This window comes from Protomyctophum parallelum, assembly GCF_964188405.1.
Source record: "Protomyctophum parallelum genome assembly, chromosome: 1".
Lineage (NCBI taxonomy): Eukaryota > Metazoa > Chordata > Actinopteri > Myctophiformes > Myctophidae > Protomyctophum > Protomyctophum parallelum.
The window spans coordinates 17,314,379-17,342,044 of record NC_139697.1 but is presented as its reverse complement, the minus strand read 5'-3'; the positions used below and the strand labels follow the sequence as shown (position 1 = coordinate 17,342,044).

Sequence of the window (27,666 nt, the reverse complement as noted above, 5' to 3'; positions counted from 1 at the left end):
TGTCAAATATGTTGTAAGAAAAGAGGCATAGGCCTATAGGCTACGTTGTGAAAATAGAAATATTTTCAGCTATTAAATGTAGGCTAATGACTACAATTCCAAATGCTTCTGGGGGTGAGGTTCCCCAGTTCAAATAGGATTATTTTGTGGGTTTTTTGGGAACCCGCTTGCACTATGCTACTACTACAATGCATATTTCATGATGCTTGTAGTGTACAGTCAGCAATGTAACTGTTGTTTTTGGCAGCAAATTTCTATTTTAGTTTACGGCAGTCATATAGTCTTTGGAATGAAGTTTTAGTCACCTGGAATGTTTTAGTGTTAGTCTGGTTTTATTCAACTAAATATCATGCGATTTTAGTCGACTAAATCCACAGTTGATTTAGTCGACAGAAATGTGTTTTGGCGGGCCTTGATGCCGTCGTAATGGCTGAATTTTACACTTTAAAAAAAAATTCAGCACGCAACCAAGTGTAAAATGACTTATAGGCTACTGGATCTCTTTTCCACTAGTCCGTAACATTTTAGTCTAGTTTTTATTTGTTGACGAAATTGTCAATTGTCTTAGTTTTAGTCATCAGCTTAGTTTCCATTTATAGTTTTCCTCAGTGAAAAAACGTAGTCGACGAACATTTTTTGTCTTCGTTTTAGTCGACGAAATCAACACTGCAATGTAACCATACTGCCATAGAGATATCATATACCCTATATCTATGAATGTAAGTATAACTACGGATTCTACTATTTATTTTTCCAATGAGAGCAAATGTTGATGGGGTTTATAGAGAAAATGATGTTGATGTTTCTGTCTGTTAACTACAGTGGCGGTGGACGATTTGTGAGACGTTTTGATCAATTCCACAATGTAGAGAGAACTAAAAGTCATATATTCAAAATGTACACAAGCAGTGGCGTGCACAGATAGACACTAGGGGCAATGTGCTCTTAAAAAAAAAGAAAAAATTGTAGTGTGCAGGACCATCAAATCTTGATAAAAAAAACTCTTCTACTATATTATTTAGGCCCCCACAATCTAAAGCTATGTTTCTATGTCAGTGGTTCTTCGATTAAAGAAAAATAGCAGACCTACAAGCTTGTAGCGCGCCACTCGGTGGCGCGCTATGAGCTTGTAGATCTGCTATTTTTCAATAGCTTTAAAGCACCAAAATGGGTTCCCGCCCCAAAATGCGCTGCACAAGGTGCCCTTTTTTTCACTTGAGCACCTGCCCCTCTAAATGTCTGTGCATGCAACTGTACACAAGTAAAAGTACAAAGGTATTGCTGCAAGTTTCTTAAATCTACAAAGTATACATACCTAAAGTCAATAAATCAGTACAGCACTTGAGTGTAGGCCTACTTGATTGATTGATTGAATACTTTAACAGTTTGCAAAAAATCACAGTAGGCCTACAAGGTGCATTTAAAACCCCTGTTTGTTTATTTGGAATTGCAATAGATGATGATGAATCCCCTTAATTTAGTTGCAGCAACTCGTTTCCATTGGGGTCCTGCATGTTCAATTCATCGAAACACTTTTCACCCACTGGTTAGTTTCAAAGTTAAACCGTCCATCATTTATAGCTGGTGGTGACCCTCTGGGGGGCCCGCGGGCCACACGTTGACAACAATCCACACTGGAGCTATAATAGAAATGGAGGAATGGACGCATGTCTCTTTAAGTTTGTGTGTGTGTGTGTGTGTGTGTGTGTGTGTGTGTGTGTGTGTGTGTGTGTGTGTGTGTGTGTGTGTGTGTGTGTGCACGCGCGCGTGCCCGTGCCAGTGCCACTGTATGCAGCAGCAGCGCCTCGGTCTCCCAGACGACCAGCATGTTTAGTTACTCACTACTCACTTGTGTGTCTGTCTGTGTACATGTTTAACATTACCAACCACAGACAGTATAGTTTAGTAGTTACCGGTGCTCTGACTGGACTTTATACTTTTATAAGCCGTTGAAAACAAACTACTGGATATTGATTCAATTCTGATCTCTGATCTGTCCCAACTTGAAGACGCAAGCAGGAGGAAGGAATGGATCGCCAGATATAAAACTATAAGAAAAGAAAACATTGGCTACATCGTGAGCTTAATGTTGAATCCATTGTTCTTTTGCCGGTGTTGTTGTTGCCAAACAACACTCTGAAAACACCTGCACTGAGAAGGAGGAGGAAGAGGACAGCTTTCTTTAAAAAACAAATCAGATTTATTTATCTGCATGACGATGCGTGTAAACTGTAAATGACCACCTCGATCCAGCCCTCGCCGAGAGAGAAAGACAGACAGACAGAATCAAAGAAAGATGAGCAACAAAACGTTCTCCGTGTCTGAGGTGGAGGAACACATCTCCCTGAAATATGACATCAAGAGGAGGCTGGGGAAAGGGGTAAGTGTAGTGTATAGTCTGAGACTGAGAGTGGAACAAATTAAACAATTCAATGAAATAATCCTCAACTGTGTGTGTGTGTGTGTGTGTGTGTGTGTGTGTGTGTGTGTGTGTGTGTGTGTGTGTGTGTGTGTGTGTGTGTGTGTGTGTCTGCGTCCAACTGTGCACGCGCGCGACTGCGCCCAGCTTGGGTAAACATGCACTTTAGCTGCTGTATAGCTGCTGCTGTTGTTGCAGTGTCTGTCTGGACTGGAGAGATTCAACAGAACAAGCAAACACACTTTGTGTCCATTTAGTGACAGACAGCTGCATGGGCTCTCTCTCTCTCTCTCTCTGTGTGTGTGTGTGTGTGTGTGTGTGTGTGTGTCAGTCAGCTGCATGGGCTCTGCAAGCTTTTTGACATGAACTAAGTCCCATAAAGCAGTGGTTCCCAAACTATTTAGTGTCAAGGACCCCCAAAATTACCCTAATTAGGCCGCAGACCCCCCCATTTGAAAATACATGTATGCAGGGACCCCCATAAGAGAAAACCTTTACGGCTCTAGCCTCTAGTGGATCTCAACCCGTTTAATTTCAAGGATCCCGGCCCCAGTTTGACATACATTAGTCTAGGGACCCCCCATTTAAAACTGTTTAGTAGCCAAAAACGTCAAGACGTCTAATTGCCTATTATGTAATGGATGGGCGTCAAGACGTCTCTCCCTTGGGAATTCAATTTTTTATTTTTTATTTTAATTCTTAAAAAAAATATATATATATTTTTTCATCCATATTCTGAAAATTCCTCTAATCTGGTGTACAGGTGATGACATGCACATTACAAGCATAATATAATTACAAATTATTTATTTCTTTATAATGGGAGAATTGGCACTCAGTGCCACCTGGAAAGAGTTTTGGGCATATCTCTATCTCTGGGACCCCACTTTATATTGTAAAATCAAAGTTAATTTAACTCAACTTGGATTTGCATTTGTACACTCAGAGTTACAGATCCATAAAGGGTCCTATCATTTAGCTGGGGACCCTCTGAAACTACCCCAAGAACCCCTGGAGATCCACGGACCCCACTTTGGGAACCACTGTGTGTTTTTTCTATCTTCTTGATAGTCTGTCAGTGTGCCATGTAAACATAAAGTACACAACCACATCCAAATTATATGTCCAAATATACACTTTGATTGTCCAAAGGCATATTTAACAATGTCTTCTTTTGAAATATTTCCTTTCACATCAGGGTGTGATTTGATTGATTGATTGAATACTTTATTAACAGTTTGCAGAAAAAAGCACAGGAATGTACAGTTCAGTACAAGGTCTGCTAAGATGATTCAAAACCCAAGAAAGCACTATGTATGGCTTAATTGTTTCCATTGGTGCGCGTCGTCATACTCAATTCATCGTTAAGTTATGATTGCTGATGATCATTATACTGTAGATTCAGAGCAATAACATCACCTATCATCTCTCAGACTCCCAGATCCCCCCAGTCAGGAGTTAAAATGGATGTGGAATTATGTGTGCATGCTGGATGGAATTACAGATATGAAGGGACGGTTCAATTGCCTATAAACATTTAAAATAAGATACAAATCATCACACCTTTACGCTGTGTCAGTGATCACCCTCCCCTGTGACAGTGTTGACACCCAATGCCTTTATAAGGTTGCCTACCCCACAACTTGTGGGAACTCAGATCAGCCTATACCCCTGATTTAGTCAGGGTTCCTGGTAATTTATACAGACCTTTACAAGGCCTTGACTCTGAACAGTATACAAATGGAACCAAAGGACTCTCCCAGGTCTATTTAGTTCCATTTGTATACTGTTCAGAGTCAAGTGGGGTCCTCCAGAGATTAAAATAGGGTGCATTTTGCATCCCAAAACGCAGTTTATAGTTAAGGGACGCAATAAAACAACGACCTCTGCATCCACGTGACGCACTACTGTACTGTACTGTTTTTTTTTATTCTAGTTTATTTTGCTAGCTTTAGTTATAATAATCATTTTTTCTTCTGTTTTCTACATTAATATAACCATATAAAATTAAATGGGAGTTAAATGCTGCAATTTGTAAAAACTCATTACATTGAAAGCCTATTTACATCACTGGGTCCTCCTTTCCTTGTCAAATTAAACAGTTGAGAACCACTGCATTGTATTGACCCAAGTGTTCACCCTTTCCCCTCGTTCTTACGATGCATTCCTTGAGTGAACACCCAAAGTTACACACAAGAGCTTTATGTAACGTAATACTTTTATCTGAGGACTAGCGGGAGCTTAACTGGACTGCTGCACAGGGCCATAATCCAAGGGTTATTCATGAATTACTGTTGTATTGCATGTATATTGATAGCCCTGCTTGCACTGGAGTCCTACTAACACCAGGCTATATAAATGGACTGCATTTATGTAGCGCTTTTCTCCGAAGCGCTTTCTTTGCATTACAATGTACTTCAACGACGTTCACACATTCACACGCCGATGGTATAGATGAAACCATGCCAAGGCACCACCGACCTGCTCGTCGGTAACAGTTGGGGATTTAGTTCAATTCTGATGAATTGAAAATGGTGGACCCTGTTGTAAACAAGTGTAATGCTTTATCATGGTCCTGCAGTAAACAGTTTTTGCATTGAGTCGTGCTTTCGATTGGAATGTATACCTATTCTGCATACTTTAGGCTTCAATTGTTTCCATTGTGTGTATTCAATTCAGAATCAGAATAACTTTATTTGTCATTTTCCCATGTACTTTGCATACAAAAGAACATGAAATACAGTTTCCCCTCAGTTATTGGCGGTGCAACATGAAACATAGAGAACTATTTAAAAACATATAAGCTAAAAACTTACCAACACCACGCACAGCCTATGAATACATAAAGTGGCATGGTGCTGTCCTTTAAAAAAAAAAAAAATTACCAGCACAGTTTTATAAAAGTGCTGTTAATCAATAATGTATTAAATTTATTGTCGAAAGTGGTCAGCACTTTAGTTATGATTGTGCGATGTCACTATCCTTTTCATCACGATTGCTGTTCAGCTTTCTCTTGGTGTCACCAGCTTGTTCTTACAGATAACAGGCATGGGGCATACATTATAGTAGCTATAATTGCCGCCTCTCTTCTCCAGCCTGCATTCTTGACGATGGGGGTTGTTTAATGTCAGATTATCTGCGGAGATGACAACAGTGTGTAAAGCAGGTGGCCGGCTGGAACTATGCTGTTATCTCACCTTACCCACAGGCCAGGCCCAGAGGAACGTTATCTCAATTTACCCCCAGGCCCAGGGGAGCTTTCCCATTACACAGCTGTCAGACCTGCTTTCTGCTGGATGTAGCTCAGCTAATATGCTCATATGCTGCATAGCTTTCTGCTGGATGTACAGTAGCATACAGTAGCTAAAGCGTGCTCATAACTAGAAGGAAGTACAGTTGGCTGTTGAACCAACGCCCTGCTTTTCAGCTCTGGTTTTTTATAAAGCTGCAGAACAGCAGTGTTGTCCTCGTTGTATATAGAAGAACAGAAGTGTTTTACACTTGCTGAAAATAGCCGATCTACAAGCTTGAGCTTGTAGATCTGCTATTTTAGAGGGGGGGGGAGCTACAAGCTCATTGTGAGCTTGTAGATCAAATATGGAAGGATTGTGAGCAGTTGAGACAAATAGAGCGGACGTATATACGCACATGGAGAGGCAGACAGTTGATGGAATCTGTCTGACGTCAGATTCCAGATATCTGACGTCAGATTTCTCAATAAAGAAAGTATTTTTGTACCTGTGGTGACATCATCGGCAGTTGAGACAAATAAGTCAGAGTCAGAATAAGTCCATGATTTGCCCTGACCCCTTATATTATCCATGATGTATATATACATTATGGATAATAATTAGTATGGACATAAAATGATCATGCTTACTTTATTTTATTATTTTTTTACAAATCGAACATTGGCTTTACTACAGTTAGTTCTCCCAACTCTCCTTCTCTCTGCCTTACAGGGTCTTTATCATCAGTTAGTTTATAACGAGTTTAGTAACTAAACTAACTAGAGATAAAACATGACTTTATCATCAGTTAGTTTATAACGAGTTTAGTAACTAAACTAACTAGAGATAAAACATGACTTTATCATCAGTTAGTTTATAACGAGTTTAGTAACTAAACTAACTAGAGATAAAACATGACTTTATCATCAGTTAGTTTATAACGAGTTTAGTAACTAAACTAACTAGAGATAAAACATGACTTTATCATCAGTTAGTTTATAATGAGTTTAGTAACTAAACTAACTAGAGATGGAATAACAAACTTTAGTTCTTCCATCTCTCCTGTCTCTCTCACCATCTGATCAAACTAACTGCTTCCCAAGCACTTAATCTCTCTATACCTAGTAAACTAATACTAAGGTGACCGGGGTTGGCTTGGCTACACATAAAATCTCTCCGGGGCGAGAATAGCCGTGGGCTTGTAGATCAGCTATTTTTGTCAACCCCACCCCCAGGATGGGGCAGGATACTCAAGTTCAAGTTCAAGGTTCCCTTAATTCTGTCTCCCATGGGAGAAGCTGTTGTTGGAGCCAGGGAGGGACTAAGAACTGCATTGCAAGACGAGACAGAGGACAATATTACATAAAACAAGGACAAAATGCACGTTTGTGTCGAAGTGTCCTTGAGCAAGACTCTGAACCCCTAATAGCTCCTGTGTGTGTGTGTGTGTGTGTGTGTGTGTGTGTGTGTGTGTGTGTGTGTGTGTGTGTGTGTGTGTGTGTGTGTGTGTGTGTGTGTGTGTGTGTGTGTGTGTGTGTAATGCACAAACTATGTAAAGCTGTATGAAAGTGTGTGCGAATGGATGAATGCAATGCACAATCTATGTAAAGCGTTTTGGATAAAAGCACTATATAAATGCACCATTTACCATTTACACTGCGCTGTTGCTGTGTTGAAATGTGAGACATATCCTCTCATAATGGCCATGCTTAACAAAAGCTATACCTTTCCAGTATACAGTAACCCTACACGTGTTGCTTGAAAGATCTTGAGGCCTTCCCTCATCCTCACTTTTCTGATATGAACTATCAGTGGCGTGCGTGCACAGACATTTAGAGGGGCAGGTGCTCAAGTGAAAAAAGGGCACCTTGTGCAGCGCGTGGAACCGGCCGGTTGCCTTAACCCATTCTGGGCGGGAACCCCTGTTGGTGTTTCAAGCATTATGTTATACTTTAGCTATTGAAAAATAACAGCTCTACAAGCGCGCTACAAGCTTGTGGGTCTGCTATTTTTGAAAAATCGTGAAAATGTGGCCCACATCTTTGAAAATATATTTACAATTACAATTTAGGCATTTAGCAGACGCTCTTAATCCAGAGCGACTTACATTTAGGCAAGAACAAAAAGCATGGGAATACATCACATATACATGCATTTATCATGAAACATGCGTAAGCTAAGAACGTAACTACTATAACATATCTACATAATCTCAATAAAAGCTCTCGTAGCCTGTAGCTTTTATTGAGAAAAATCGGTTTGAGGGAAAAGGAAGTTGCCGCTTGTTGTTCCTGCCTGTCGACTACAAAACAATACTACAACATGATGTAACAATATCATCCGCTCCCGACAGGATCATATACCCTAAATGAAATGGTGCCCAGGTTAATTTTAGTTTAGTCATAGTCTTTGGAATGAAAGTGGAATCAAACTTTTAGTTTTAGTCATATTTTAGTCACCTGGAATGTTTTAGTGTTTAGTCTAGTTTTAGTCCACTAAATGTCATGAGATTTTAGTCGACTAAATCTACAGTTCATTTAGTTGACTAAAATGTATTTTGGCGGGCCTTGATGCCGTCGTAATGGCTCATTTTACAGCATGCAACCAAGTGTAAAATGACATTTTTCGCCTTAGTACTTGTCAACAAAAACAACACTGGAGGAGACTTGACATGGTGTTGTGTTGTGTGTATTGTGCGTGCCTGCGTGCGTGCGTGCGTGCGTGCGTGCGTGTCACAGGCCTATGGCATCGTGTGGAAGGCGGTGGACAGACAGACTGGAGAGATCGTGGCCGTAAAGAAGATCTTCGACGCCTTCAGGAACCGGACAGACGCGCAGGTGATAATAATTAATTAATTGATTAATACATCATTATAGTGTAAACTAGATTAACCCATTTTTTTTGTAGGTCTGCTATTTTTGAAAAATCGTGAAAATGTGGCACAAATCTTTGAATATACTGTATATTCTTTCAGAGCGAATGTTTTTAACTCAAATCTTTGAATATATATTCTTTTTAACTAAAATCTTTGCTTCTGAGGGGTTCATTCATTCAAGTTTTATTTATTCTCGAAATTACACTGAGTAATTAAACTCATTTTCAGTGTCGTTGAGTATTACAATCACAAAAAAACCCATCACAATACATCATCAGGAAAAGGAAAACAAAAGGTATACATGTGAATTACATATAGTAGAGTACAAATAGAAGCTAAGACAAATTTCAAAACGATCTAAAAACTGTTACATATTGTGGGGACAAATTTCAAAACGATCTAAAAACTGTTACATATTGTTACATATATGCTCTCCAAGTTCAGAGTTAACTTTTGGTACCTTGAATTTGGGGAAATGACTTGATCTGGTGTGGTCGTGTTCAAAGTCCCATTTCAGAAATGATTTTACTGTATGCTGGTAGCTAATATTCTATTGTCTTTCAGAGGACATTCAGTATGTTACTGTATACTGGTAGCTAATATTCTATTGTCTTTCAGAGGACATTCAGTATGTTACTGTATACTGGTAGCTAACATTCTATTGTCTTTCAGAGGACATTCAGTATGTTACTGTATGCTGGTAGCTAACATTCTATTGTCTTTCAGAGGACATTCAGTATGTTACTGTATGCTGGTAGCTAATATTCTATTGTCTTTCAGAGGACATTCAGTATGTTGCTATATGCTGGTAGCTAATATTCTATTGTCTTTCAGAGGACATTCAGTATGTTACTGTATGCATGGTAGCTAACATTCTATCGTATTCTCTTTCAGAGGACATTCAGAGAAATCATGTTCCTTCAGGTGAGAATAAAGTGTCTTTGTTTTGAGCGTTTGTTTTGGGTGTTTTCAGCGGAGGCAGGCATGCTGTTTAGTTGACCTAAAGATCTCTTTGCGATTACCTACAATACCGAAATCCTCAGTGTGAATGTAACTCTGAGGGCGTACAATTTTGCTTATTCAAGATTTCAGCGTATACAGTAAAGTCAAAGTCATACGATTTGTCACACGCGTTTCCGCAGTGAAATTTGTTCTCCGCATTTGACCCATCTCTTGGAGCGGTGAGCTGCAGCCGTGCCGCGCTCGGGAATCATTTGATTAGTAGACTTGACCCCCCAATCCAACCCTTTGATGCTGAGTGCCAAGCAGGGAGGCATTGGGTCCCATTTTTACAGTCTTTGGTATGACCCGGCCGGGGATCGAACCCCCGACCTCCCAGTTTCAGGGCGGACACTCTAACCACAAGGCCACTGTCTGGTGGTTAATCATATGCTGACATATAAAATGTCATATGACCACTATATGCAAAAATGTGTGGTAATATATACTGTATATATATTTTTTAAGAAACAGGAAAGTGACACTGACAATTACAAACAGCATATCCTGAATCAAGTTTTGAAACAAAACCAACAAGACAAATACACGGCGACAAAACAAGACAATACATAACATGGCATATGGCCACCCCTCAAACTGTCAGGGTAAGAAAAGTAACGCACATCCTCCATTAATTTGGTGCCGAGCCAAAACTGTAGAAACGGTGAAACAATGAAAAGAAAGCAGGGGCTCGCAACTCACTTTATGATGCTCCAAACTTTATTTAGCGACAGGCAGGCAAAAAATATGACGTTTCGACCTTACAGTCTTTGTCAAGTATACCCTCAAAGCAGGACATATACTGGATGTAGCATTGCACCCACACACATAGTTCCTCATGATACATATACTAAAACAACCCAGCTGCGTCGGAGACGTCATGTTGTAGTTTTCGGTGGTCACCTTATCACCTATAAAACTGGACCATGAACAGGCCTTCTAAGTGGAGCGTTTTGAGTAACACACATATCCTATTGTGCAGCTTCAGCCATAACATTTCCCCATGCAGGACGTTAAGTTTGCAGAGTTCATGTGCTCTATGAGTAATGTTGACATTACAACAATTTACAGTTAAACTGCTTAGTGATTATAGCCTTGTGTTGTGTCCACAGTGATGTCCACAGGGAAAACATTCCCAGTAACACAGCGGCTTTCTTCTTGTTTCCTTGTGACCACATTAACCACATGAACACTCTCAGACCCCTTTTCCACCGGTTGGTTCCCAATGGGAACCGGGTTCAGTTAGTCAGTTAGTGTGGTTCTTAGTCCATGAGCCAGAGCTCCAAAATTGGAACGTTAATTATGAATTGAGTGGGCAAAACCATACCTGTATTAGATTGTTATCACCATGAAACCTAACAAGTTGATTACTTAGTTACACAGAATATTTGTTTTATTTTTAAAATATGCAAATGAGGCACTATATAGTACAATATGCAAAGAATAGAAAATATGAAAAAGCTACTACTGTGGAATTACTTATATTGATCCTATAAACAATTTAATATAGGTATAATATAGGTAATATAATATATAAATATATATAGGTAATATAAGCAACTACTTAGTTTTAACCATGTATAGCCTACAGTATAAGCCAATGAGTTTCCTTTCTCTACTGCACTTATTTATCTCTTAATCATTTTTGTACAGTTCTAATTGGGCGAAAAAACTGTGAAAAAAGCCTGTCTGCCGATATATTTAGGTGAGCTGCTGGAGTCACAAAAGTTTAGAAATGAAAAAATAAATAAAAAATCACACCGTGTGAACTGAGTGGTGCAACTCCCCTCTCCCCCTGCCTCTATCTCTCTCTCTCTCTCTCTCTCTCTCTCTCTCTCTCTCTCTCTCTCTCTCTCTCTCTGTAATTAGCAGGCGACAGTGCAACACTATCTCTCTCTCTCTCTATTTCTGGCACAACAGCGCCACTTTTACCCCTACTGGTACTCATAGTCACATAGGTGAAGACGGACATTGCTGTTCCTTAAAGTGGTTGCACCGCTCAATAAAGGGAGGCTCCGCACACTTAAATCAAGTATTTAATTTTTATTTATTTTTTATTATTACAATTGCTTTCGGTCTATTGACCACCTTCAGGCGTTGTGTGAATATAAATAAAACTAGATGTCGAATGGCTTTTGGTAAGGCATTCCACTTCCTGACGGAAGCACACAGTCACAGTAGTCACACAGTAGCCCACTGTTGGCTCTCTGCTAATCACACACACGCACGCACACACACACACACTCTGACCATTATGTCACTTATCCAAAACCATGCCCACTGTGTGAATACAAAACTTCAGTCTGTCTGTCTGTCTGTGCGTGCTCGCACATTATTTTGTGTGTGTGTGTGTGGGTGGCTGGGTGCATTGCGTGCGCTCGCGCTCTGTGTTCATGCGCTAATAATGGTCCAAATGGTGTTTTTTTACAGGAGTTTGGGAATCATGCCAACATCGTTAAGCTTCTAAACGTCATCAGAGCACAGAACGACAAGGACATCTATCTGGTGTTTGAATACATGGGTGAGTTCTGTTAGGACTATCCTCCTCCCAGTGTTGTTTTCGTCGACTAAAACTATGACGAAAAATGTTAAACTGAAAATGTTGTCAACAAATAAAAACTAGACAAAAATGTTAGGAAGGGACAAGAGATCCACTATAAGTCATTTTACAATTAGTTATGCTGAAAATGGTCTATTTTCAGCAAGTGTAAAAACAGTCACTACGACGGCATCAAGGCCCGCCAAAATACATTTTAGTCGACTAAATCAACTGTAGATTTAGTCGACTAGAATCTTATGATATTTAGTCGACTAGAACTAGACAAAACTAAAACATTCCAGGTGACTAAAATGTGACTCAAACTAAATGAAAACTATTTAAGAGACTATGACTAAAACTAAAATAAAAATTTGCTGCCAAAAACAACACTGCCTCCTATATGAATACGTGGGTGAGTTCTGTAGGATTGCACGTCGAAACAGCTGTTTTACAAAACACACACTTTTACACGTCGTCTCAAAGTGGGCGTCGGAATGGGACCCTCATATTCCTCACCGATCTGTAACTCGGTACGGTTTGAGGGGTTCCTTGAAATACGCAAAGAAATACAAGTTTGAGAACCGCGCTGGCCTACGCACAGTACGAGCCGAGACCAATATGATGGCGGAACCACTCCATCTCGCTGTGTGCATGTTGACATACAGTACATAGAAAGACGAAGGGCACATGACAGCGCACATTGAGCCCTGTGTTATTTCACCGTGGTCATTATGAGATCACAGAGGATGCCAGGTTTACTCAGTAGTATAGTAGTAGTGTGTCACGCACGCACGCACACACACACACACACACGCACGGTTTTTCCTCCTGGGCTGTTGCTGCTGCTGAGTATACATTTTGGAATCTGGGCCAGTGTCCCCACGCACGCCACTTACCCTACACACACACACACACACACACACACACGCGCGCGCACACACAGACAGACACACACACACACACACGCATGCGCAGTTGCGCACACACACTCTCGTCCTCTCGTCGTCCTACAAGAATAGCGAGCGCCAGCTAAATATATCGTGATTACATCTATGTCGGCTCAGCTCTATAAAACATTGCACTCTTTCGGCGCTTCCCATATAGTTTGCATGTGTCTCGTATAAAAGTCGCATTATTCTTATCCATAATTTCTCGTGTGTGTTTTTTTTGGACCACCAGACAGACACACACCTGCATGCTATGCTATTAAAGGTATATTCAGTGATTTCACTCAAAACACCTTAGGTTTCGTTTTTGGCTGTGGGACCCAGCCTTTCGTCCAATCAGGATAGAGAGTCAAAAACGAAACCTAAGGTTTTTTGACCCCCAGGGGTTAACTGGGGACAGGGAGGAACTCCTTATATGGCCAACACACTCTATAGTAGGGAGGATTATCACAACAAAACAAAAAAATAAGTGATATTTGAATTAAGTGAAATCACTGAATATACCTTTAAATAAATGTTCCATAATTTCTCGTGTGTGTTTTTTTTTGGACCACCAGACAGACACACACCTGCATGCTATGCTATTAAAGAAATGTTCCATAATTTCTCGTGTGTGTTTTTTTGGACCACCAGACAGACACACACCTGCATGCTATGCTATTAAATAAATGTTCCATAATTTCTCGTGTGTGTTTTTTTTTGACCACCAGACACGGACCTTCACTCGGTCATAAAGAAAGGGAACCTGCTGAGGGACGTCCATAAGCGCTACGTCATGTACCAGCTGCTGAAAGCCACCAAATACCTGCACTCTGGGAACGTCATACACAGAGACCAAAAGGTACTGCAGTACTAGTACACCAAATACCTGCACTCTGGGAACGTCATACACAGAGACCAAAAGGTACTGCAGTACTAGTACACCAAATACCTGCACTCTGGGAACGTCATACACACAGACCACAAGGTACAGCAGTACTAGTACACCAAATACCTGCACTCTGGGAACGCCATACACACAGACTACAAGGTACCGCAGTACTAGTACACCAAATACCTGCACTCTGGGAACGCCATACACAGAGACCACAAGGTACTGCCGCCCTAGACTGGAACTCACCTATGCTTTCTATGGCATAGGCACAAGCTAGACACAGCTGCTGGACATGAGACTAATTAATCAGAGCGACAGAGAGAGAGAGAGAGAAGTGTGTGTGTGTGTGTGTGTGTGTGTGTCCATTTAACTTAATTAAGGCTGCAGACGATCAGAAATGAGCAGAGAGTGAGCAACGTTAGTGCTACTGTATGCCGAATTGAAGTGGACTCGGCCCCAGACTCTTTTATTCCTCCCTGGAAATAAAAACGTCTGGGTTTCCGAGGCTATACTGCAGTACTAAGTACAGTGTCATACGCAGAGAACACAAGGTACTGAAGTACTAGTATTTAGTACGCAGACAGTCTCTCTACGTCGTCCTCAGACGAGCCCTCCATCGGCGTCTCCAGTCATCTCGGTTCTCCATACATCTGGCCAGCTCATTTGTGCTTTCTGCACCAGCATCTTTCTTTAGTACGTCCATGTAGGTAGGTGTGAGACGTCCTCTCGATCGATGCCCGTGTGTTGGTTCCAAGTTCCAACAGTACAAGCTTTTTGGCCGGGAGTTCTCGGTGTCTGACTGTAGTGAGGCAATTCGTGACCATATTTGACTGAGGGACTTCCATTCATGTCATGTTAAAGCAGGGCTAACGTTCTCACGGAAGACAGTTGACTGGCCCTTAAATAGGCCACCCGCTGCTATATTATTATTATATCACATGTTATATCATTGATCTAAATGGCGTTATATCAACAAAGTATAATTATTTATTTTAACCCATTCTGACCTGAGATCAGATTCATACGAGGTTTCCGCCGGACACACACTGGTCTGATGAACCCATTCTGACCTGAGATCAGATTCTAAAAAAATGTCAGTCGTTCTTCGATTTTTCAAAAATAGCAGACCTACAAGCTCGTATCGCGCCACTCGGTGGCGCGATATGAGCTTGTAGATCTGCTATTTTTCAATAGCTAAAGCATAACATGATGCCAACACCAAAATGGGTGCCCGGTCAGAATGGGTTAAGGTTAGGCTTATGTCTTTTTCAGAAATTACTTTGGACATATGTGGAAAACTTTAGTTAAACATTCAGAGTGACGCACACATTACTTTACCTGGGTAACATCATCTTCTGATACTTGAATGTTTTGACGTGAAATAATAATCCTGTACCATGATGTGAGGGTACCACTACCTACCCTAGGGGACATGGGGAGAACATGCAAACTCCACACAGAAAGGCCCTTTCGCCGAACCCACCACCCTCTGTTTTACATTTCTGACTAATAAAGTATTCGATCAATCGATACAAAAACTTAAATGTCCCAAAACGTCTCCTCCCCTTCCCCCCAGCCCTCCAACGTCCTGCTGGACACGGACTGTTGTGTGAAGCTGTGTGACTTCGGCCTGGCCCGCTCACTGTCCCAGGTGGCCGAGGACAGCGGGAACCCTCCGCTGACCGAGTACGTGGCCACGCGCTGGTACCGAGCTCCAGAGATCCTCCTGGGATCCACAAGGTGCTTATTTTACCCATTACGCGTCTGTGTCACCCTATAGCTTTAAACACCACTTTAACCATTCTTTTTAACTTTCGAAAAATAGCAGATCTACAAGCTCTATGAGCTTGTGGATCTGTTTTCTAACTCACATATTTGCTTCTAGCGGGTCCCTGGAACAACATATTTTCAGATGGCGGCCAATTACATGTCATTTTTGGGGTCCTTGGATATGAAATAGTTTGAGAACCACTGATGTAGAAACGTGAGGTTTTTCAGAAAACGGTCAGGATTTAGAAGGCATTTTGTAGAATGTGGTCTCAGGTCTCAGGTGGTACCTCCAACACACTGGTAGATCAACAACACATTAAACCTGTGGTTTTCAACCATTTTCATGTCAAGGTCCATTATTTATATTCAGCATTTTAAGCCACGGACCACCATTTGATGACATTTAGCCTCTCTGACTTAAAACTTTTAATATTTTGTTGTCACTGATCAAGATTGTGTCCACAACTCCGTGCTGTATTGATGTTGGTACCATTAGGAGAGATAGCAGGCAAACGTTGATAAAAAAAAAACTATCCTTCTACATTCTCTCTTAAATGTCTAGACTTCTTGTAAATTATGTAATGTAGATGTTTAACAATAACTTAACTCTTGAGAGTGTAAAACGTTTCATGTTTATGCTCTCAAGACCACCTGGAACCCCCTCAAGGACCACTGGTGGTCCCCAGGCCACTGGTTGAGAACCACTGCATTAAACCATTTAGACCTGAAACCAGATTCTACAAAATGTCTACTAAATCAGTTTCTCAAATCAGGTTCTCAAACGATGAGACCCCAACGATGATATGTAATAGGCCGCCGACCCCCCATCTGAAAATATGTTGTTCCAAAGATCCTCCCGGAAGCAAATATATATTCAAAGATTTGCGCCACGAGCTTGTAGATCTGCTATTTTTCAATAGCTAAAGTATAACATAATGCTTAAAAACACCAAAAGGGGTTCCCGTCCTGAATGGGTTTAATATTTGGTTAAAACTAAAAACTATATTCTGATAGTACTAAACTGTACCATTTACAAGTGAAAAGGCGCGTGAAATTCAGCTACAGTCTCAAGAATACCACGTTAAAGGCTCAGTGTCAAGAGTAATCTATGTTAAAACTAAGTTCCTTAAATAACTATAATCTCTACAACTACCTAAAGTGCAAATAGCTCAAGTGCAAGATGCCAATACATTAGCCACAGACACGTGGCCATTATAGTCCGGGCCGTGCAGTGTTCAGTGTGTGTTCATATAAGTCTGATGGATGCCAAAAAAAAGGATGTACTTTATGTGCGGCTTGCAAGGCTGAGAAACCGGTTGCCTAGGCCGCTACCGCTTCCTTCATTGCCATCCCCAGTTCATGCTTTCTGATGCATGTGTCCCTAGCGATGACATCAGGGAACGATTTCTACCTCTGGTCTGCTTTGAGGCAGGACTCCAGAGAAGAAGGGAAGATATTATACAGTATAACCTCATTGTCAGCTCTGTAGCAGTGGCCGGCAAACTGTGTTCTTCTGGATCAGACTAGTGAAGAAACACAGGGAAGGTTGCCATATGTTAGAGAAGTCGATGGGTGCCTTTGGTTACTAACTATGCCATGTGGGCGTGTGCGTGTGCGTGTGTGCGTGTGCGTGTGTGCGTGTGTGTGTGTGTGTGTGTGTGTGTGCGTGCATGCGTGCGTGCATGTGTTTGCGTGCGTGCGTGCGTGTGTTTGCGTGTGTGTGTGAAGGTATACCAAGGGTGTGGACATGTGGAGCATTGGGTGCATTCTGGGAGAGATGCTGTTGGGCAAGGCACTGTTCCCTGGAACCTCAACCATCAACCAGATAGAGAAGATCATGAGTGCCATACCCCATCCCCGCCCGGAGGGTGAGACACACACACACACACACACACACACACACATCTCCCCGCAAATCACGTGTCACCAGTGAAATGCATGTTGGGACGGATACAGGGGGGGATTTGTTTACCCGTGTGGGTCTGTTGCGCAGAAAAGTGTGTCCCAGTATTAATCTATCACATTACCCACACTGAACATAATTTGCGGTTCATATATTCAGAACGGGTAAGGACTAGTATAAATTAATTTGATTACCATGCAAGCGAATAGTATACACAAAGATGTTATAATACATAGCCGTTAACCCATTCTGACCTGAGATCAGATTCATACGAGGTGTCCGCCGGACACACACTGGTCTGATGAACCCATTCTGACCTGAGATCAGATTAAAAAAAATGTCAGTCGTTCTTCGATTTTTCAAAAATAGCAGACCTACAAGCTCGCGCTATGAGCTTGTAGATCTGCTATTTTTAAATAGCTAAAGCATAACATGATGCCAACACCAAAATGGGTGCCCGGTCAGAATGGGTTAATAATCACACTTGTGTGAAGTGAGGGGCACTCTTATCATCACACATCATCATTCATCACATTCCGTGATCAGCCAATCAAGTCATCACAAAAGTCATTCCCGGCCAATCACTTTTCTCACTTTTATCCTCAATATGTACTTTGCTCAGCCAATGAAATCGTCGCTATGGGGTGATCAGCCAATCAAATCATCGTGTTTGTGTTTACACAAACAGACAAAGCTGTGGCGTAGGAGGGGTCAAAAATAAGAAAAAAAACGTAAAGAGAAGATTAAAGAAACAGATAAACTTGGCAATAGTACGTTTAAAAACCACTTCAGCAGATTGAAAAAGAAAACAAAGTTGGCAACAGTCGAGCTGAAAGCACTTGAGCAGATAAAACGGTTGGCACTAGTACAGACTATCCACTTTAAGACGCAATGTGCATAATATGGCAGGATTGCAGCCTATAGTGCCCTATATTGCACATGACATGTCCCTAAAGAATATTTAATCTGCCACTTGAATTACCCCTTATTGCTAAACTATTTTTTGACATTTTCTTTACTGTTTTAAAACATTTTAAAATATTTACAATAGCCGGTCAACAAGCTCACAACGGTCAACGTTAGTTGAACAACTTTTAAATGTTTTAAAATAGTAAACAAATCCCAATTCGTTTTGGGATAAGGGGTAATCGGTGAACACAAGATAGGGCCCTAAAGCCTACAAGCAGGGGTGCCCACACTTTTTTGACTTGAGAGCTACTTTCAAAATGAGTAGCTCAACAAGATCTACCAACCGAAAACATTATAATACCATTGCTGAAAATGGCTTTGGAATAGCGGCGCTGGCATTACATGTAAGACATATTATACAATGGGGAATGGGAAGGGAAATAAATTGAATAATTGGTAGAGATTTTGTACTTTGTAATTCTACCGACATTTGTGCACAGCAACACTCTTGAAAACAAAGTATTGTTGTGGGTTTGAGCTGACAGGCTTTTTTTTATGTCAATGAATCAAGTCAACTTAATTCAAGTGGCAGATGAAATATTCTTTAGGGACATGTCATGTGATCTACCTGCACAGCCTTTGTGATCTACTGGTAGATCGCAATCTACCGTTTGGGCACCCCTTGGCCTACAGTATGTGATTATGTCATTCATACACGTTGCACCAAGGCAGTGAAAAGAGCAGATCTACAAGCTCACAGCGCATCACAAAATGTGAGCTTGTAGATCGCAGCAGGCATTATGACTATATGTTTGGGGTATTTAGAAGTTTCAATATGTTTTACTTTATACTCCACTACATCTCTGAGGAAAATATTGTACTTTTACGCCACATACTAGTATTTGAAAACTTTAGTCACTAGTTTTTTTTTTTTTTATTACAATTTGTATTTACTAAACTTACATTACCCACGTATAAGCTCCATATTTCGTCAATCTGCAATCTCTTGTGAATTTGTAGATTTTCTATTTTCAGACATTTTACTTTACTTACTTTTGCTACTTCATGTACATTTTTATGCCAAAAAACGTCTCTCTCTCTCTCTCTCTCCCAGACATCGTGGCCATCAGGTCAGAGTACGGTGCGTCTGTCATCCAGAGAACTATGATGAAGTAAGACTCTCTCTCTGTCTCTGTCTCTCTCTGTCTCCCTCTCTCTCTCTGTCTCCCTATCTCCCTCTCTCTGTGTCTCTGTCTCTCTCTGTCTCTCTCTCTCTCTCTCCCCCTGTGTCTTTGTGTGTCTCTTTCTCTCTCAATTCAATTCAATTCAAAGGAGCTTTATTGGCATGAGAAAACATACGTTTACATTGCCAAAGTGAACAGTAAACAGAGCTCTCTCTCTCTCTCTCTCTCTCTCTCTCTCTCTCTCTCTCTCTCTCTCTCTCTCTCTCCCCCCCCCCCCCCCCCCCCCAGGCCTCAGGTACCATTAAAGGACCTGGTCCATCCATCAGTACCTCCTGAAGCAGTGGACCTGCTGATTGGCCTGCTGGTGTTCAACCCTGACAAGAGACTGACCGCCCAGCAGGCCCTGGAGCACCCCTATGTAGCCAGGTAGCTCCTCCCCTCTCCCTGCTGCCCCCCCATTGTAGCCAGGTAGCTCCTCCCCTCTCCCTGGAGCACCCCTATGTACCCAGGTAGCTCTTCCCCTTTCACTGTAGCTCCTCCCCCTCTCCCTGCTGCACCCCTATGTAGCCAGGTAGCTCCTCCCCTTTCACTGTAGCTCCTCCCCCTCCCCCTCTCCCTGCTCTCCTCTCCTCTCATATTGTAGTTTGAGTGTATGTCAGTCAGTCCTGCTGTACTTGTCTTACTGTGTGTGTGTGTGTGTGTGTGTGTGTGTGTGTGTGCGTGTGCGCGTGTTCAGGTTCCATAACCCGTCCAGAGAGCCGTCTCTCCACTATGAAGTGGTTCTGCCTGTCGATGACGACGTTCAGCTGTCTGTGGCTCACTACCGCAACAAGCTGTATGAGGTACCTGTCTATAACAACCTGTCTGTGTAAGAGAAGATTTGTTGAGGTTTATCAAAGTTTTTGTGTCCACCTTTGAGTGCCATTGACAATGAATGGCCAGTTTTGAGTGTTTGTGTGAACACAAACACTGATGACAAAAGTGAGGACGCAAATTGTGATTGGCCGGAATGAGATGATGTATGATTATAAGAGAGAGATTTTTCAGAAATAGAAAATCACGCTGTGAGCTTGTAGAAAAAAAGAAAACGGTTTAAACTGTTCCTCATTTTGCTGGGTGACTGCCTGGAACCTGGAAAGCACTTTATGAATATGAACCAATGCTGCCAACCCAATATCAAGGTTCATTATTCATTTTTGAGCCACGGACCACCCAAAACTTCAAATGTTGTTGTTGTTGTTGTTGTTGTTGCTGAATAAGATTGTGTCCACAGCTCCATGCTGTATTGATGTTGGTACCATTAGGAGAGATAACAGGCAAACGTTGATAAAACGTTGGTAAATTAAGCAATGCAGATATGTAACAATATTGAACAATAAATGAACTCTCGTCAAATGAAACGCTCTTAAGAGGTAATCTAATGAGGGTCCATTTGGTTACCAACTCTCCATCATTTAGTTGGGGACCGACCTGGAACCCCCTCAAGGACCACCAGACCCCACTTTATGAACCAATGCACTAAATGCATCCGTCTCTTCTGTTTCTGGGGGGGGCGGGGACAGATGATCCTTGAGAAGAGAGCCAATCAGAGGATCCAGCGGGGACTGCCGGCCAGCCCGCCTCGGGCGGGGGGGTCGGCTAGGGACAGCGGTGACATCACAGGAAGTGACCCGCTCGCTGCAGGGCACGGGAAGGACGGCGCAGGAAGTGACCCGCTCGCTGCAGGGCACGGGAAGGATGGCGCAGGAAGTGACCCGCTCGCTGCAGGGCACGGGAAGGGAGACGGGAATGAGGAAGTGCTGCCGGAGGACACCAAACCTGCCGTCCTGGTGAACAACTCCTCCTCCTCCCAGAAGAAGAAGAGCAGTCCGACATCTAGTCCAGTCCACGGGAGACTCACCTTTAACCCCATCACACACTCCCCAAGTACGCACTACAACCCCATCACACACTCCCCAAGTACGCACTACCTACAACCTCATCACACACTCCCCAAGTACACACTACCTACAACCTCATCACACACTCCCCAAGTACGCACTACCTACAACCTCATCACACACTCCCCAAGTACGCACTACAACCCCATCACACACTCCCCAAGTACGCACTACAACCCCATCACACACTCCCCAAGTACGCACTACCTACAACCCCATCACACACTCCCCAAGTACGCACTACAACCCCATCACACACTCCCCAAGTACGCACTACAACCCCATCACACACTCCCCAAGTACACACTACCTACAACCCCATCACACACTCCCCAAGTACGCACTACAACCCCATCACACACTCCCCAAGTACGCACTACAACCCCATCACACACTCCCCAAGTACACACTACCTACAACCCCATCACACACTCCCCAAGTACGCACTACAACCCCATCACACACTCCCCAAGTACGCACTACAACCTCATCACACACTCCCCAAGTACGCACTACCTACAACCCCATCACACACTCCCCAAGTACGCACTACAACCCCATCACACACTCCCCAAGTACGCACTACCTACAACCCCATCACACACTCCCCAAGTACGCACTACAACCTCATCACACACTCCCCAAGTACACACTACCTACAACCCCATCACACACTCCCCAAGTACACACTACCTACAACCTCATCACACACTCCCCAAGTACACACTACCTACAACCTCATCACACACTCCCCAAGTACACACTACCTACAACCTCATCACACACTCCCCAAGTACACACTACCTACAACCTCATCACACACTCCCCAAGTACACACTACCTACAACCTCATCACACACTCCCCAAGTACACACTACCTACAACCTCATCACACACTCCCCAAGTACACACTACCTACAACCCCATCACACACTCCCCAAGTACACACTACCTACAACCAGGACTCTGAGGTTTTTTTATGCAAATAGATAGATAGATAGATAGATAGATAGATAGATAGATAGATAGATAGATAGATAGATAGATAGATAGATAATCAATCGCACACGCTTGATGCTGAGTGAGGGTTGTTTTGGTAGAATCCGTCCACTCCATGTGCGTGCGCACGTGCCTTTGCGTGCACGGCCGCACGCTGTTTCACCCACGTTTGGTTAAAAGTTATATCGAGCGATGTTTGAACATTAAACTTTCCAAATAACTTTAGCATTCAACGTGTCGGGGTCCAAGCAACTCTCTTTGCTATCATGCTATACCTGCTGCGTTTGCTCCGCTGCTGACAGGGAAGAGAACTGAGCACGTGACCGCGGTGCACGTGACACTCTCTCTATGAAAACACACACTTCACTTACAGCTCTCCTAATCTGTCCTCTGGTGTTTTCATTTTAAATGTCAGATGGTTTTGCCAAGACCAACTATCGGTATGGCACAGCGGGCCGCAAGCCAGCACAGCACACCAGCAACGGCACTACATCGCCAGGAGATGGCGCCAACGGTAATATAGTAAGTAACTCTGGGATCCAATCATCAAACCCATTGACTTTGATTTGATTTGATTTGATTTGATTTTTGATTGATTGATTATTTACTGTTTATTACATTAATTTATCTATATATTTTTTATGTTCTCATCTTAATTAAACTTGTTTGTCACTCCCAATATGTTATAATTACTTGCGCAAGCAGAGCGTGCGAGTATTGTGACGAATGCACGTGTATATGCTAAATAAAGATTGGACTGTAATCTGAAAGTTTCAGATTACACATAAATGCACATAAAGAAGCCAGCCGACCACAGTTTAGTACTTTCAACTTACAACTTTACAACCCAACCAATATTGAAACATATCGTAATTACGTCACCATTGACAACCAGTTATAACCCGGCTTTAGTATTTAATTTCAATGTTTTACAGAGAGATTTGAAAATTCGTAGCGGTCGACAGTACTTGTGCGCTCGTAGGCACTCGACAGAGTGCAGCTCTAGTTTATTTTGTCTGAATAGGCTTTATGTGCAGTCAGCAGCCATACTGAGAAGAAATCGGGCCGCTGGAATCACTCTGCTACACCAGCGGTGGGTCCCTCATGGTTGCTTTAGGACTTCCAAATGGTCACTTAAGGCCTATTATAGGTGATAAGCCCCGTTAATATAAACAGAGATATGTTTGGGTGAGTCTCTTACCACTGCGGCTCAGTGACGTAATTTTGTAGTTTTAGTAAAAACAGAGAGATGGGTTTGGGTGAGCAGTGAGTCTCTTACCACCGCGGCTCAGTGACGTCATGTTGTAGTTTTAGTAAAAACATAAAGATGTGTTTGCGTGAGTCTCTTACCACCACGGCTCAGTGACATCATGTTTTAGTTTTAGTAAAAACAGAGATGTGTTTGCGTGAGTCTCTTACCACCGCGGCTCAGTGACGTCATGTTGTAGTTTTAGTAAAAACAGAGAGATGTGTTTGCGTGAGTCTCTTACCACCGCGGCTCAGTGAAGTCATGTTGTAGTTTTAGTAAAAACAGAGAGATGTGTTTGGGTGAGTCTCTTACCACCGCGGCTCAGTGACATCACGGCTCAGTGATTTTCGGCGGTCAACCTTTCACCTAAAACTGGAGTATGAATAGGCCTTTACAGGTGTGTAACTCTTCTTGAGAGTGTACAACTGGAACCAAATGGACCCGTAAGGGCCCACACCTGGTGAAGGAAGAGGCCCAGGTTCCTTTCAAATATGGCTGCTGTGCATCGATCCTATTCCCTTCCCACTCTAAAGTGTCTCTCTCTCTCTCTGTCCAGTCCATGGGTCAGATCGTGCAGAGGGGGCGCTCGGCCCCCGTGGCCCGGACCACCAGCTCCTTCTCCCTGACCCAGAGCCAGGCCCAGAACAACCCTCTGGTCCGCAGGGACGAGCCGTCGGCGTGCGCTGCCGGCATGATGTGTGTGACCTCCGCACGCCTGGTCAGTGTCTAAAAGCTCCTTCAGAACAAAGTTACACAACGTGCTTCAGAACAGGATAACATTTTACACTCACGTTTAGCTCATTTTGGGGCGGGAACCTCTTTTGGTGTTTTTAAGCATTATGTTATGCTTTAGCTATTGAAAAATAGCAGATCTACAAGCTCATAGCGCGGTACCGCGCTACGGGCTTGTAGGTCTGCTATTTTGAAAGAAATCTTGAATATATGGCTCAAATCTTTCAATGTATATTCTTTCAGAGCGAACGTTTTTAACTCAAATATTTGCTTCTGAGAGGTTCCTGGAACAACATATTTTCAGATGGGGGTCGGCGGCCAAATACATACGTTTTTGGGGTCCTTGACATGAAATATTGAGCACCACTGATATAGAAACGAAGGTATTTCAGGATCATCATGATTTTGATAAACATGTCCTGGATTTCACCACAGTGAAACGCTCACGTTTAAAACAAGCCCTGGCTTTCACCAGAGTGACGCTCACGTCAACGTTTAAACATTTGGTTTTAGCTGGACATGAACGATCAACTGGCAGCTGCTGCCTAAAACCTGGCGCTGTCCCGTCATGCCACGAAACTAGCTCACAAGGCAGAGCTGCTACTTTCACTGGCCAGGCGAGCATCGGCCATGACCAAATGACTAAATTAAGCTTTTACGCCTAGGATATATATATTTTAAGTTTGCCTATAGACACGTTCAGAAACGGTTCTCATGGTCGCAGCTAACGTATTTCCTGTAGGCAGAGGACACACCTGCATGGCTGCGGTGTAAACAGGCACCTCTTCTACTACAGTGAATGGAAAAGTGACTTGTGTTCGTCGGCTCAAACGTTACTCTTTTACCTGCTTTTTACTATTACACTATTAAACTTTACAAAGATGCACAGAACAGCAACTAGTACAGCAGCCTTGTGTTCATACAACAGAAAGATTGAGTATTGGGTAAGACTGACTGCTTCGTCTCAACCATTACTCTATGGCTCTGGTCTCAGCGACCGCGGTGTGTTCTTTGAAGTTGAACGTTATCACTACTGTTGGAGCAGCCATAAACTACACAGGTTCATCCTGATGTTCTGGGGCATCTTTGTAAAGTTAGTTTTAGTAAAAAGCAGGTAAAAGAAACTAACGTTTGAGGCAGACTAACATCAGTCACTCTACCGTTCACTGTAGTAGAAGATCTGCCTCTTTACAGGGAATACGTTAGTGTTGACAGGCTGAGTGTACCAGAAAAATCTGTCCCCCTATCGCAGGTTCAATTTCGGTCGGTCACTCCTTCTGTCTGTTGTAGTACAGTGAAACTGAGTTGAGTTGAATTTCCGAGGCCCCCCTACAGGCTCGCCTGTAAGGCCTGGGAAATGTACTGTACTGCTGAGTGAGAGAGCACCACTCCCCCCCCCCCCCACCTCCTCTATGCGGCATAGAGAGTGGAGCAGCCCCTTTTTTTATGGCGAGACCCAGGAAAAGTGGCAAGAGCTCTTCAGCGGCTCGCCTGAGGAGACTACTTGCCTTTTCCGTGCCGGGGATCCTGTAGTTTTCTGATTCACAGTGACCACTGATCACCAGAATGCACCAAAATACACATGCAGAAATATGACAACAGAAATAGGGAATGCAATGGGGCAGAACATGGGAAACATCTAAGTATATGTGTATCATTGCAATATGGGGTATCATGTTGTTATCATAATCAGTATGCAGCTACCATTATATTTGATGCAGTTACCATGCTGCGACCATGAGACCCGTTTCTGAACGTGTCTACCACCAGGTACCACTTCCAAACTAGGGACAGGTTATGTGGTTACTGTCTTATAGCAGTACTTTTGTCTACCTGAACCTTTATGAGAAGAATGTTTTAGAATGCATTGCAAAAGTAATGCTTCCCCTGAATAAAGTAGTAGCCAGTACTTTTAGTAGTATTTCTAATTTCCAATACTTTTACTTCTACTCCACTACATCTCAGAGCCAAAATTATTATTTGAAAACTTTAGTTACTAGTTACTTTATTACTTTATTTTAATTTTGATTAGAAAACATACATTTACCACTTCAACCCTATATACATTCCGGCCATTTGAAAATAGCCGATCTACAAGCTCACAATGCGTCGCAATTGTGAGTTTGTAGATCTGCTATTTTCAATAGATTTTGTACACATTTTGAACTTGTGAAAATGGCACATTCTGCACAATGAGTACTTTTACTTTACTAAGTACATTTTGATGCCGATACTTTTGTACTTTTACTCAAGTACATTTTCAATTACGTACTTTTACTTGTAATGAAGTACTTCTAAATTTCAGCATTGGTACTTTTACTTATGGTGTTATTTTTTGATTTGACAAAATAGCCGAACTACGAGTTCCCAACACGTCGGGTATGCGACGCGTTCTGAGCTTGTAGATCTGCTATTTGTACGAGTACGGCGCTGTCCCACGGCAAAATATAAATCACACTTTAACCCATTCTGTACGGGAACCCCTTTTGGTGTTTTAAGCATTCGGTTATACTTTAGCTATTGGAAAATAGCAGATCTACAAGCTCATATTTTTTTAAATGTGGTGCAAATCTTTGAATATATTCTTTCAGAGCGACCGTTTTTAACACAAATCTTTGCTTCTGGGGGACACATTTTTAAATGGGTTTTGGCGGCCAATTACATATATTTTTGGGGGTCCTTGACATGAAAATGTTTGAGAACCACTGACATAGAAACATAGGTGTTTCTCAGAAAACTGTCATTTGTAGAATCGTGCGCAAGTCTAAATGGGTTAATCTGACACTTTCCCTCTGGATAAGATAAGTATTAAAAAATATATATATTAAACTTTATCTCGTTCTTGTTTCATCGTACTGCTCTTCTTCCCCTATACTTCCTAGAACCAGCGCTCCCACGCTCAGGTGCGCGAGGAGCGGCCGCCGCTGCGCTTCAGTAAGAAGGTGTTCCAGAGCAACTCCAACGTGTCGACCTCCGGAGACCCAAGAGCTAAAATGGGCAGCTACTCCCAGGCCTACGGGACCATCAACAAGACACAGCTGGACAACCTACTGAGACCCTCGAGCTGAGGCTACTCCCAGGCCTATGGGACCATCTT

The 27,666-nt window shown here is 42.5% G+C and overlaps 1 protein-coding gene across 1 annotated transcript; it reads left to right on the top strand.

The window, feature by feature from the left end:
* The first annotated feature begins 1,985 nt into the window (after nt 1-1,985).
* mapk15 (mitogen-activated protein kinase 15) lies at nt 1,986-27,666 on the top strand. Its single transcript, XM_083768166.1, has 14 exons — nt 1,986-2,380; nt 8,388-8,486; nt 9,419-9,448; nt 11,954-12,044; nt 13,720-13,850; nt 15,460-15,623; nt 17,382-17,521; nt 19,580-19,637; nt 19,938-20,075; nt 20,386-20,491; nt 21,212-21,575; nt 23,004-23,110; nt 24,394-24,555; nt 27,452-27,666. Exons 1-14 carry the CDS (start codon nt 2,297-2,299, stop codon nt 27,635-27,637), a joined length of 1,860 nt encoding a protein of 619 aa, XP_083624292.1. The 5' UTR covers nt 1,986-2,296; the 3' UTR covers nt 27,638-27,666.

Bases quoted from the DNA above. Each gene is read 5' to 3' on its own strand.
- mapk15 (XM_083768166.1), top strand. From the start codon at position 2,297: ATGAGCAACAAAACGTTCTCCGTGTCTGAGGTGGAGGAACACATCTCC. The intron at 2,381-8,387 runs GTAAGTGTAGTG...TGCGTGTCACAG, and splicing joins AGAGGAGGCTGGGGAAAGGG to GCCTATGGCATCGTGTGGAA. The intron at 13,851-15,459 runs GTACTGCAGTAC...CCTTCCCCCCAG, and splicing joins TCATACACAGAGACCAAAAG to CCCTCCAACGTCCTGCTGGA.